The sequence below is a fragment of the Acomys russatus genome, chromosome 3 (assembly GCF_903995435.1).
Source record: "Acomys russatus chromosome 3, mAcoRus1.1, whole genome shotgun sequence".
In the NCBI taxonomy this organism is placed as follows: domain Eukaryota; kingdom Metazoa; phylum Chordata; class Mammalia; order Rodentia; family Muridae; genus Acomys; species Acomys russatus.
Window position 1 is genome coordinate 85,710,304 of NC_067139.1, and position 12,910 is coordinate 85,723,213.

At 44.7% G+C, this 12,910-nt stretch overlaps 1 protein-coding gene across 1 annotated transcript in view; it reads left to right on the forward strand.

Moving 5' to 3' along the window:
• The window catches only part of Parp4 (poly(ADP-ribose) polymerase family member 4), a 94,825-nt gene that overhangs the window by 68,282 nt on the left and 13,633 nt on the right, over window positions 1-12,910 (forward strand). The window contains exons 28-32 of the mRNA XM_051143379.1: window positions 1,485-1,565; window positions 3,050-3,145; window positions 3,872-4,023; window positions 11,009-11,039; window positions 12,196-12,753. Of these exons, the coding sequence (XP_050999336.1) occupies window positions 1,485-1,565; window positions 3,050-3,145; window positions 3,872-4,023; window positions 11,009-11,039; window positions 12,196-12,753 (918 nt within the window). The remainder of the gene's footprint in view (window positions 1-1,484; window positions 1,566-3,049; window positions 3,146-3,871; window positions 4,024-11,008; window positions 11,040-12,195; window positions 12,754-12,910) is intronic.

A 12,910-nucleotide genomic window follows, 5' to 3' on the forward strand; every position in this document is an offset into this window, starting at 1 on the left:
CACCACCACTCTGCATGGTGCATTTTTTAAAGTTACATGTTTTTTGCTTTTATTTTGCATATTTGTGTGTGGAGGTCAGAGAAGATTGGAAGATTCTCTCCTTTCTACCATGTGGGTTCTGGGGCTCAAACTCAGATTGTCAGGCTTTTGGGGGAGCAGGCGGGGGTGGGGGGAGCTCAATGACTTTATCTGAGGCATCATCTTGTCAGCCTTAAGTGGTATTACTAATGATGGCATTATGAAAGAATTATTGAGAGCAGACATTGACATTTACGATCAGTATTGTTGGAAGAAGAGACTCTGCCTGAGCTTGCTGCAGTGACTGATGCCTGTAACCCCAGCACAGGGAAGGCTGAGGCAGCAGAATCATTGTCTTCAACCAGCTTAGGTAGGGTAGGGAGCTGGGGACATGGCTCAGTGGGTAAAAGTGTTTACCATGCAAATCTGACAACCTCAGCGTGGATCCCCAGAACACACATAAGAAAGGCAGGCAAAATAGTGTGCATGTGTGTAATCCTATCACAGTCCTGCAAGGAGGGAGGTGGAAGGCAGCAGAGATGGGGCACTCGTTGGAAGCCTACTGGCCAGCTAGCCTGGCTAGCACAGCAGCAAGGAGACCCAGTATTTTTTTTTTTTTATTCATTTTATATCCTGAGTGTAGCCCTCTTCCTCCTCTCCTCCCAGTCCAATTCTCCCTTACCCCCTCCCTCTCCCCTATTCCTCAGAAAAAGGGAGCCCGCCCAACCCCCCCCCACACACACACACTCATCCCAGACCATCAAGTTGCTTCAGGACTGAGTTCATCCTCTTCCTTTGAGGCCTGGCAAGACAGTCCTGTCAAGGGGAAGTGGTTGAAAAACAGTCAACAGAGACCATGTCAAAGACAGCCCCCAGTCCCCTTACTAGTGGACCCACATGAATCCTGAGCTGCCTATTGGATACATCTATGTAGAGGACCTAGGTCCAGTCCATGCATGGTCCTTGGTTGATGCTTCAGATTCCACAGGCCCCTCTGAGCCCTAGTTAGTTGACTCTGTTGGTTTTCTTGTGTGGTTGGTTGTTGTCACCTCTAGGTCTTTTTATCCTTCTCCCAACTTTTCTACTTAACTCCCTCTGCTTTGCCCAGTGTTTGGTGTGAGTCTCAGCATCTGTTTCGAACTGATGCTGGGGAGAAAGCATTGCAGGGTATAGTTAATAGTGTCAGGGGCTGGCTCACTTTCATGGGATGGGATCTTGGGTTGGGAAGATGTGCAGGAATAAAGATAGAACAGATAGAGCAGAGATTGAGGGAATGTCTGACCCAGTATTAAATATGGTCAAAAGGCAAGAACTGATACGTGATGGCTATGCTCTGACCACCACACATATACTTTTATCATGTCTGTGCCGCACACATGAGCAAAAACATACACATGTGCATTCATGTTTCTTTCACACACATGTAATGCATTTTAATTGCTTTCCCCCTTGCTGCTTAAACACAGATGATTCACAAGCTGGCAGCTCGAGCGCTGATCAGAGATTATGAAGATGGCATTCTCCATGACAATGAAACCAACCATGAGGTTTGTTCTCCCAGTAAAAGTCATCATGCATTGTTCTATGTCATTCTTAAATATAGAAATATAAAGTAGGGGGTATTGGAGAGATGGCTCAGAGGCTAAGAGCACTGTCTGTCTGCTCTTCCAGAGGTCCTGAGTTCAATTCCCAGCAACCACATGGTGGCTCACAGCCATCTGTAATGAGATCTGGTGCCATCTTCTGATGTACAGGTGTACATGTAGGCAGAATACTGTATACATAATAAATAAGTAAATCTTTAAAAAAAAGAAGGAAAGAAATATAAAGTAGGGATGGCTGAATAAAGAAGAATGTGATGGCGGCCATCCACCGACATCTGCAACTTTAGTCCTGGCGTGCAGGGGCTGAATTCATTAATGGAAGAAGCAAGGACAGTGACTTTCTGAGATTTCTGTGATTTTTCTCTCACTGAGTAGAGTCTAGAGGAGTGCTCAGGGGATGGTCATGGAGTGCCATCATCTCTCATCTTCTGAGCTGTGACTCAGCAACTCAGGGTCAAAGATGGTGGAGAGACACCTCTGGACACTAGGTGGAGCTACGCTCACATTGTTCCCCCGCTGATGGACAGAGGAGAGAAGATTGGGGCCACTGGGGGTTGCAGCAGGTAGCATGTGGCCCTGCACCTTCCCTATTTTTTTTCTTTTTGTTTTTTCGAGAGAGAGGGTTCCCCTGTGTATCCTTGGCTTTCCTGGAACTCACTGTGTAGACTAGGCTGGCCTTGAACTCACAGCGATCTACCTGCCCCTGCCTCTGCCTCCGGAGCGCTGGGATTAAAGGCATGAGCCACCAACCCTCGCCTGTCTTCCCTATTTGTGACCACTGGGATAAGCATTCTCTGTGTTCCCTTTCACCTGAGGCCTGTTTATCTCTTAGTGCATCTGACTTTGAAAGAACAAGGAGTCTCACAAAGCATCTAATTTGAAATGCTAACCATAAAATGATTTACTTAAGCAGGAACTTAGGTAGCATTGCTTATGTAGCATTGCGCAAGGCTGTGAATTCAATGTCCAGGCTGTTTCCATGTATGATGGTGCACACCTTTCATCCCAGCACTTGGAAAGCAGAGGCAGAAAGGAGTCCAAGGCCACCCACAGCAACATAGCTGAGTTCTGGGCTACCCTAAGACATACGAGGCAGTTGTCTCAAAAGAAATGGATGAGGCAGGAGTGATGGCTCCAGCTTTTCATCCTAGCACCCAGGAAGCAGAGGCAGGTGGATCTCTGTGAGTTCAAGTGAGCTTGGTCGACATAGCAAGTTCTGGGGGTAAATAGTCTCCAAAAATAAATGGGTTTTTGTTTGTTTGTTTTTGTTTTTTGTTTTGTTTTTCAAAAAAAGAAGGGAAGAAGAAGAAAAAAGGAAGTGAATGAATTCTTTAAGTGACGTATTTGTCATAAATACTTCAGATTATTTTATTGCCTTTTAATCTCAGGACATATAAACAAACTAAAACAGTTTCATTTTATCCTAGATGAAGAAAAAAATCATGAAATCGCTGATTATTGAACTCAGTAAAGAAAATTCTCTTATTACACAATTTACAAGCTTTGTGGCAGTTGAGAAAAGGGTATGTATTGTTAATTTAAGATTAAACTTTTAGGCTGGGCGTGGTGGCGCATGCCTTTAATCCCAGCACTTAGGAGGCAGAGGCTGGTGGATCGATGTGAGTTTGAGGCCAGCCTAGTCTACAAAGTGAGTCCAGGACAGCCAGGGCTACACAGAGAAACCCTGTCTCAAAAAAAAAAAAAAAAAATTAAACTTTTAACTGGGCGGTGGTGGTGCACACCTTTGATTCTAGCACTCGGGAGGCAGAGGCAGGTGGATCACTGTGAGTTCCAGGACAGCCTGGTCTACAAAGCGAGTCCAGGACAGCCAAGGCTACACAGAAAAACTCTGTCTCAGAAAAAAAAAAAACAAACCTGTCTCAAAAAACCAGAAAAAGTAAATAAATAAAGTAAAGTTATAGTAGTTTGGGGCTAGGATGTGGTACCATGCTATAGTTAATCCACAATACATAAGCATGTGCAAAAAAAAAAAAAAAAAAAGCCACTATAATTTTATTACTTTTTTAAAAATTTCTAGATTTATTTTTCAGATTGCTTTTAGTCAAGCCTATGGGGCATTGCCTTGATTGATGATTGATATGAAAGGGCCCCCGATAGCCAGGGACATGTGATCCAGGTATATGCCCAGATATTCTAAACTCAATATCCACAAGGCTTTAGAACATACTACTTATTTAATTTGATAATATCTTTTTTTAAAAAATTAACCCAATTGTGATTCTATATAGGACAGTAATGAGATCCCTTTTGCTAATGTCCCAAATATTTTGGAACTTGTTGCCAAAGAAGATGTAGACTTTCTGCCGTATGTGAGTTGGCAGGAAAGGCAAACAGAGGCTTTCACAACACAGGTAAGTACTTTTATGTTGAATATAATAAGGTAAGGTATCAGGCAGCAGATATTATGTTATATAGGAGTTTATTGAATGAGCATGGGAGAGAAGGAAAGGGGGGAGGGGTACCCCAGAGAGAGACAGAGACAGAGACAGGAAGAGGGAGAAGGAGGAGGAGGAGGAAAGAGAGAGAGAGACCATGAAAAGGGTTTGTCCTTTTATATGGCCCTGGGCAGGACCACATACACACACACACACACACACACACGACCCCACCCCACCCCTGTAGCAGTCACAGGTAGGCAGACTGAAGCAGAACTCTAACAACAACAATCACCAAATTCAGCCATTCATTGCTCAATGACGGGATGTGTTCTGGGAAGTATTCCAGTGCAGACTTCATGGCTGTATGAAAATCCTAGAGTGAACTCACACAGGCCCAGTGGTCCAGGGCAACTACTGAATGGGTGGGCTTCATGAAATCAGGAGACACAGTAAACACAAGACATATGAAGCCATTGCTGGAGTACTGCAAACTGTTTGACAGTAGCCTTGTTTGACTTAAATGAATAGAGCCAATACATTCTTTTGTTTGTTTAGTTGGTTGGCTGGTTGGTTGTTGGTTTTGTAGGGTCTGACTATCCTGGAACTCACTATGTAGACCAAGGTGGCTTCGAACTCACAGAGATTGATCAGCCTGCCTCTGCCTCTCGAGTGCTAGGATTTAAGGTGTGCACCACTACTCCCAGCCACAGAAAGAACAAACTTTTTTTTTTTTTAGGATTTATTTATTTATTAGTATGTATACACTGCTCTGCTTGCATGTACTCCTGCACGCCAGAAGAGGGCGCCATATCACATTACAGATGGTTATGAGCCACCATGTGGTTGCTGGGAATTGAACTCAGGACCTTTGGAAGAGCAGGCAGTGCTCTTAACCACTGAGCCATCTCTCCAGCCCCCAGAAAGAACAAACTCTTAACAGATAGTTTATAAAAAAAAGTCTGGGAGCTCAGTGTGACACACACAGAGTTCAAGGTTGTCCTTAGCTACATGACAAGTTCTAGGTTAGCTTAGGGCACATTAGGTTGTGCCATTCAAAGTGTTAGCATTTCAGGAATAGCTACACACTGACCACTGGAAGTTTATTGAGTGCTGGGCAAAGACTGACAGGTCAGCAGCTGGCCTCTGGAGCCAGACTGTGACATTGCACTGTTTCTTTCTTCCTTCCTTTTTTTTTTTTTTTGATTTTTCGAGACAGGGTTTCTCTGTGTAGCCATGGCTGTCCTGGACTTGCTTTGTAGACCAGGCTGGCCTCGAACTCACAGCGATCCACCTGCCTCTGCCTCCCAAATGCTGGGATTAAAAGTGTGTGCCACCATACCTGGCTACTAGTCTGTTTCTAAGGCATTTTTTTTTTTAAATAAGAAAAACCGTACCTAGGTAGCAACCAGGTAACCAGGTGGGAAGCAAGGGGGGAGGGCAACATTATATCATTTTGACCAGTTAAAGCATTTCCAAGTATATTGTATCCAGGTAGCTAGACAAAGCATTTTAAACTGTGATTGGCTAGGATATAGGCCTGGGGACTTTCCAGTGCCCCACTGTTCCAGAAAAAAAAGAAACATAGCAGAGTATTGTGGTTTTGTTTAAATAGAACATATATCATTAATTCAAGCAGAATTCAAGTGTTGAATTGTAAGTAAAAGGCAGGCAAGAGCCGGAGAACCGGAACTTAATTTCACTATGTGATCAAAATGGAGACTTAAAAACAAAATGGCTTCTGTTATGCTAAAGACGAAAGCAGGTGCTAACAGGGGGTGTTACCAGAGGAGCTACAGTTATGCTAAGAACTAAAGTAGATCTCAAAGGAGGGGCTATAGAATTTAAACAGGTTACAGCAAAAGGAATAAAAAATGTAAGTAAAAAAGAAGCCTGTTGATAAAGCTTGGGGTAAAGCCCGCCATGCATGGAGCCCTGGGTTCCTACTCCAGCATAGTTAATTAGTATAAGAATAACACAAGGTTGCCAGGAGTGGTGGCACTCGCCTTTAATCCCAGCACTCGGGAGGCAGAGGCAGGCAGATTGCTGTGAGTTCGAGGCCAGCCTGGTCTACAACGCTAGCCCAGGACAGCCAAAGTTAACACAGAGAGATTCTGTCTCAGGGAAAAAAAAAAAGAGAAAACAAAAAACAAGAATGACAGAAGGCTGGTGAGATAGCTCAGCAGGTTAAGGCCCTTTTCACCAAACTTGATGACCTGAGCTTGACCTGAGCTAGATCCCCAGAACCCACACTGTGGAAGGAGAAACCCAACTTTTTCAATTTGTCCTCTGGCTTCCACACATACAAAATAAACAAGTAAAAGAAAAAAATTATAGGAGCTGGAGGGATGCCTCATCAGCTAGGAGCATTTGCTGTTGCTCTTGCAGAAGACCCAGGTCTGATTCCTAACATGCACATGGTGGCTCACAACTACCTGTAACTCCAGTTCCAGGGGTCCTGACTCCGTCTGTGCTCCCCAAGAGCACCAGGCACACATGTGGTGCACATACATGCATGCAAGCCAAACATTCATACACACAAAAAATAAAATAAGTCTTAAAAAGTTTTAAAAACTGCAGCATAGTAAACACATAAAACAGTAACAACTGTTGGGCTGGAGAGATGGCTCAGAGGTTAAGAGCACTGCCTGCTCTTCCAAAGGTCCTGAGTTCAATTCCCAGCAACCATGTGGTGAGTCATGAGCGTCTATAATGAGATCTGGTGCCCTCTTCTGGTGTGCAGGTGTACATGCAAACAGAACACTGTATACATAATAATAAATAAATAAATCTTTTTAAAAAAAACAGTCACAGCTATTTATTGTCACTACACATCACATAGTTGGGGGCCTGGGAAGATGGCTCAGGAGTGAAGAGTATTTGTCACCCTGCAAAAGACTTGAGTTTGTTTCCCTGCACCATATGGCAGTTTACAAACTTAAGGAGATACAGCATTCTCTTCTGGCCGCTGCAGGCACTACACACATGTGGTCCTTGTACAGATATGCAAACAAAATACAGATACACATAAAATAAAAATAAAGGAAGAACTTCTTTTAGGGCAGCGCTGGAGAGATGGCTCAGTGGTTAAGAGCACTGGCTGTTCTTCCAGAGGACCAGGATTTGATTTCCAGCACCTGCATGGCAGCTCCCAACTGTCAGTAATCCCAGTTTTGGGGGCTGACGCCATCTTCTGGCACCTGAAGGCACTGCAAGCACATGGTACACATACATGCATGCAGGTAAAATAGCCATATACATAATAAACCCTTTTTAAAAAAACGTTAAAACAGAAAGAATTACATGCGTAGCTGTGAGTGCCATATCATACTTTTAAACAGATGACAGTAGGTTATACCCAACATCCAATGAACCTATTAAACCTTGGCAGTGGGACATCACAATGGTTACATCATCAGCAGGCCAGAGGGACTTTTTGACCCCACCTGAATCTATGGTAACACCACTGCCTATACAACATGCTAGACATAAACTAAAACACAGGGCTGTAAATTGATATTGTGCAGTATGTTGTCATGACAGTGAGAGGCCAAAATAACCCCTCTCTTATCCATATATGTAGAAAATGTCTCCTTCAGAATGTAAAATAGTCATATGCTTATGAAAATGCTGGTGTAATATCAAGACAGCTGCCATTTAGAAATTCACCTGTAAAGTACAAAAGAGAAAGCCGAACATGGTGGCACACGCCTTTAATCCCAGCACTCTGGAGGCAGAGGCAGGCGGATCTATGTGAGTTTGAGGCCAGCCTGGTCTACAAAGCAGGTCTAGGCAGCCAAGGCCACACAAAGAAACCCTGTCTCAAAAAAACAAAATAAATAAAAAATAAAAAAGAAGAGAAAAAAAGGAAAAGGAACAAAGAAAATGCTCCCAAATCTGTAAAGTGTTGAGCCCCTATGTGATTTCACAAGTGGAAAATTCCACAGGACGGATGGAGTCACAATAAAGGGACACCAAGCATGTTGTTTGTGATGCAGGCATAAAGGTGTCTATAGAACAAAAGCGAACTCTGTGTTCAGATTTGCATCACCTGAGACAGCTCACGGTACATCTTCCAGTATTCTAAAAATCAGAAAAAAAGCCCAAATATGAAGCATTTCAGAAAGAGCAAAGGGCCTGCGTCCCTTGCATGTCCAATGCCTCTGGCTGTGGCACGGGTTACATTAGCTGCCATTGCTAGCAAGGACTTCTGAATGGGCTTTGTGTTCAGGAAGGACTCCCTAAGGTGGAGTGTGCCGGGGAAGCAAGGAGAACATTATGAGGACAGTTCCTGTGGTGTCCAATATTTCTATGAAAAGAACAGGACACAAATGTATTTGCTTTTTGGCTCATATTCTTGGTTTTGCTTTTATTTATTTTATATATTTCCTTTTTTGTGATACTAGGGATTAAACCCAGTGCCTTGTGCACACTAAGCAAGAATAGTACTGTTCCTTAAAACTGGGAAGTGTGGGGGCTGGAGAGATGGCTCAGAGGTTAAGAGCACTGGCTGCTCTTCCAAAGGTGCTGAGTTCAATTCCCAGCAACCACAAGGTGGCTCACAACCATCTATAATGAGATCTCTCTCTCTTCCTCTTCTAGCCTGCAAGTGTTACATACAGACAAACACCATATACGTAATATATTAAAACACACACACACACACACACACACACACAAAACTGGGAAGTGTGTTATGTCCCAGGAGGACAGCTAGGTAGCACGGGGTGAGGGTGAGGGTGAGCGGGTGTTAAAGGACGCTTGCTTCTTTATAAACATAGCCATGTGCGTACTTTTACTCTTCTACCACAGGCAGAGACTGAGAGTTTGGGACTAGAGCAAGATGAAGTCACTGATGGCAACACATTGTCACAGGTACCTTTAAACAGAACTATACATGGTGGTTTTATAGAGAAAAGAAGAAAATGTATTTTTCCGGTGTACAATTTATCATTACTCTCTTTCTCCCTCTCTGTCTCTCTTTCTGTGTGTGTCTGTGTGTGTGTGTGTGTGTGTGTGTGTGTGTGTGTGTGTGCGCGCGCGCGCACATGTGTGTCCCTGTGTGCGGACGCGCAGTCATGCACACATCAGGGTCAGAGAACAATTAGGGAGAGATAGTATCTCTTTCCACCACATGGGTCCCAGGGATTGAGGTCTGGTTGTCCCGTTTCTCAGTGAGTGCCTTTACCCACTAAGCCATCTCACCACCACTCCGTTTTATATCTTTTTTTTTTTTTTTTTTTTTTGTTTTTCGAGACAGGGTTTCTCTGTGTAGCCTTGGCCATCCTGGACTCACTTTGTAGACCAAACTGGCCTCGAACTCACAGCGATCCGCCTGCCTCTGCCTCCCGAGTGCTGGGATTAAAGGCGTGCGCCACCACGCCCGGCTCCGTTTTATATCTTATGAAGACTGAGTTTTACTATGGCCCAGGCTGGCCTCAAACTCCTTGTCCTCCTGCGCAAGCCCCCTAAATACTAGCCTGCCAGGCATAGCCCTTGTCTGCCATTTGTTTTGTAATTTTATTTATTTATTTTCTTTTGGTCAAGCCGAGTTTTTTGTTTGTTTGTTTGTTTGTGATACTTGGACCTCAGTCTTCCAAACTGCTGGTGCCTGTTAAAATTTTTACAAAGATTTAGTCTATTTTTATTTCTGTGCATGTGCTCATGTGTGTGCATGCATGCACACATGTATACAGGTGCCTAAGGAGGCCAGAAGAGGATGTTGGATTCCCTGGAGCTAGAATTGCAGGTGGCTGTGAGATGCCAGACCACATGGGTGCTGGGAACTGAACTCGGCTCCTCTGAAAGAAAAGCAAGCATTTTAAATCCCATAGCCTCTCTCCAGGCCCTCTGTCATACTTTTTAATTTTTTAATTTCTTACTTTGTATGTGTGTGTGTTCAGATACTTTCTATTTATTCTTTGACAGCTTTACACATTTATACAGTGAGTTTTGACCATACCCACCCTACTCTCCCTCCCAGCAAGGGCTTTTGTTTGGGTTGTTTTGCTCTGCCTTGCCTAGAAAACCTTTCCTATCCGTAGGTTATATTCTGATTTTACTGTGGAAGAAGCCTGGGCTTGAATTTTCTAGGCTGACCCTTAACCACCAAGGATCCTCCCTATGTATTAGTTCTATATTTACATTTAAGTTTCGACCTCACTGGTGTAAGATAAAAGGGGAAAGCCAGCCTTCTTCTTCCAACGAGTCCCCCAGTCTCCCCTGCACTTAACTCAAAATGCCACTTTCATTCTCAGTCATGGTCCTATGCTTTAGTGCCTGTAACTGTACTATCTACTCTGTGATGTCATGTAATTTTTATAATGTTGCCAAGGGTCCTGGTATCTAAGAGGTTTAGTTCATCATCATCCATCTTTCTTAATATTCTGGTTTCTCGGGAGGCATGATGGCCCAGCCCTATAATCCTGGCTACTACTTAGGAAACCAAGGCAGGAGTATCTCAGCAAGTCTATGGCCAGCCTAGGCTACAGAGCAAGTTCAAGGCCAGCCTTGGCAACTTAGTGAGCCTGTTTCAAAATTAAAAGTAAAATAAATGAATAAATATAGATAGATAGATAGATAGATAGATAGATAGATAGATAGAAAGAAAGATAGATAGAGCCAGGCATGGTGATATAATGCCTTTCATCCTAGCACTTGGGAGGCAGAGGTGGGCAGGTTGCTATGAGTTTCAGGCCTGCTTGGCCTACATAGTGAGTTCCAGGCCATCTGGGCTACACAGCGAGACCCTGTCTCATTCTGTTGTGATGATAAAATACCTTGACAATGCAGCTAAGAGAGAAAGGGCTTGTTTAGGTTTACAGGTCTAGAGGGCACACAGTCCACTGTGGTAGGGAAAGCATGGCATGGCTTAACACATTGTTGCATGAGCAGTCACACAGAAATGGCTGTAAAAGCTCAGCACCCACTCCTAATGACATACCTTGGACATCAAGGCTCCACTTGCTAAAGGTTCCTTAATCTCCACAGTGCCTCAGCGAGGAACCGAGAGTTCAAATACGTGAGTCTGTGAGAGACATTGCACATTCAAATCGTAACACTAGGAATGCAGGCTCATCCCTCTAATCCTGGCACTCAGGAGACTAAGGTGGCAAAATTGTAATAAATTCCAGACCAGCCTTGCTTGCCTATCCAGTTTTTTGTTTTGTTGGGTTTTGTTTTTTGAGACAGGATTTCTCTAACAGAGTCCTGGCTATTCTGGACTCACTTTTTGGCCCACAAACCCAAGATCTCCCTGTCCCAGCCTCCCAGATACTGATATTATAGGCTAGGTCTAGGCAGGGTGTTTCCAGGTTTAAGAGTTGATAATAAGGTCCCAGCAGTTGAGAGGCATAGGCAGGCAGGTCTCTGAGTTCAAGGCCAGCCTGGTCTACAGAGTGAGTTCCAGGACAGCCAAGGCTATAGAGAAACCTTGTCTCGAAAAACCGGGGGGGGGGGGGGGGGGGGGGGGGGGGGGTGCGGGGGAGAGGAGAGTTGACAATAAAGACTCACATAGATGTGCAATAAGATGAATAAGATAATGTTATTTGCATATTCTTTTAGTTTTAATTATGTTTGTGTGCATTGGAGTGCAGGTGTCTGAAATAAGCATCCGGTACCCTGCAGCTAGAGATGCATTAAGCAGTTTTGAGTCATCTGAGGGAGGTGCTGGGTCCTCTGGAAGAGCAGCTTCAAGATAACTTGTAGTTAAAGTAAAGCAATAGGGTTAGGCATAGTGATGCAGGCTTTCATCCCAGCACTCAGGAGGCAGAAGGCAGATTTCTACAAGTTTGAGGCCAGCCTGGTCTATGTAGCAAGGTCAGGACTACATAGTGAGGTGATGATGATGGTGATGGTGATGATGATGATAAACCAAACAGGCAGAGCAATAGAACATGGCAGAACACACTTTGAGGGAATAGCAGGCCACATGAGCAAAGATGCCCAAGGGGTACAATTATTATTTGCAGCATCCTCCCAGAGAGAAAGGAATTTGGTTGCTAAGGGGATGGCTGAAAGTCCTTCTCCCTGGGCCTGCTTCTCTGCCAGGGCTAGTGGTCCTCAGTCTGGGACCACCAATCCCTAACAACCCCAATCATCCAGCTACGCGGAACAATGTTTGCTAACTTATTTCATTCTGTTTTCTCTTCACATGCACAACTTTGCTTCCTGGGCAGCCCTTCTCAGTCTCCTCTGAAGGAAATGAGAAGCAGTCACCACTACACTCAGCTAAAATATGTAAAAGAAAGGTTATAAAGATACGTGATCTAGCCGCTTCTGAAGATTTTGGAGGCATGACCTCAGCACCACTGAGGGCAGCAGCCCAGTCTGTCGACTTCCACCCACCTCTCAAGGTCCACCCACAACAGAAAGAAGTAGCATGGTCCCCGGATCTGAGCCAGATGGAGCCAATGAAGAGAGTGGCATCTAAAAGACTGCCCAGGGCAGGCTTTCTTCAAAAAGTGCCTGATTCCACGGTTTCTTCTGCTCCCGCTGGCTCGGCTGGGTTTTCTTTCCTTTCTCCCTGCAGCTCCAGTCCTGCTTTCCTAACTCATCCTGACAGTATTCCTCTTCTTCCCTCTTTCTTTGGTAGCTCCCATCTACCTACCCCTCTCTCTAGTGGCACCCATCTTCCTCCCCCTCCCCCTCTCCCTGGTGGTAGCACCAGTCGTCCTCCCCCTCCCTCTCTCTTTGGTAGCACCCATCTTCCTCCCCCTCCCGCTCTCTTTGGAAGTGCCAGTCTTCCTCCCCCTCCCGCTCTCTTTGGAAGTGCCAGTCTTCCTCCCCCTCCCCCTCTCTTTGGAAGTGCCAGTCTTCCTCCCCCTCCCCCTCTCTTTGGAAGTGCCAGTCTTCCTCCCCCTCTCCCTCTCTTTGGTGGCACCCACCTACCTA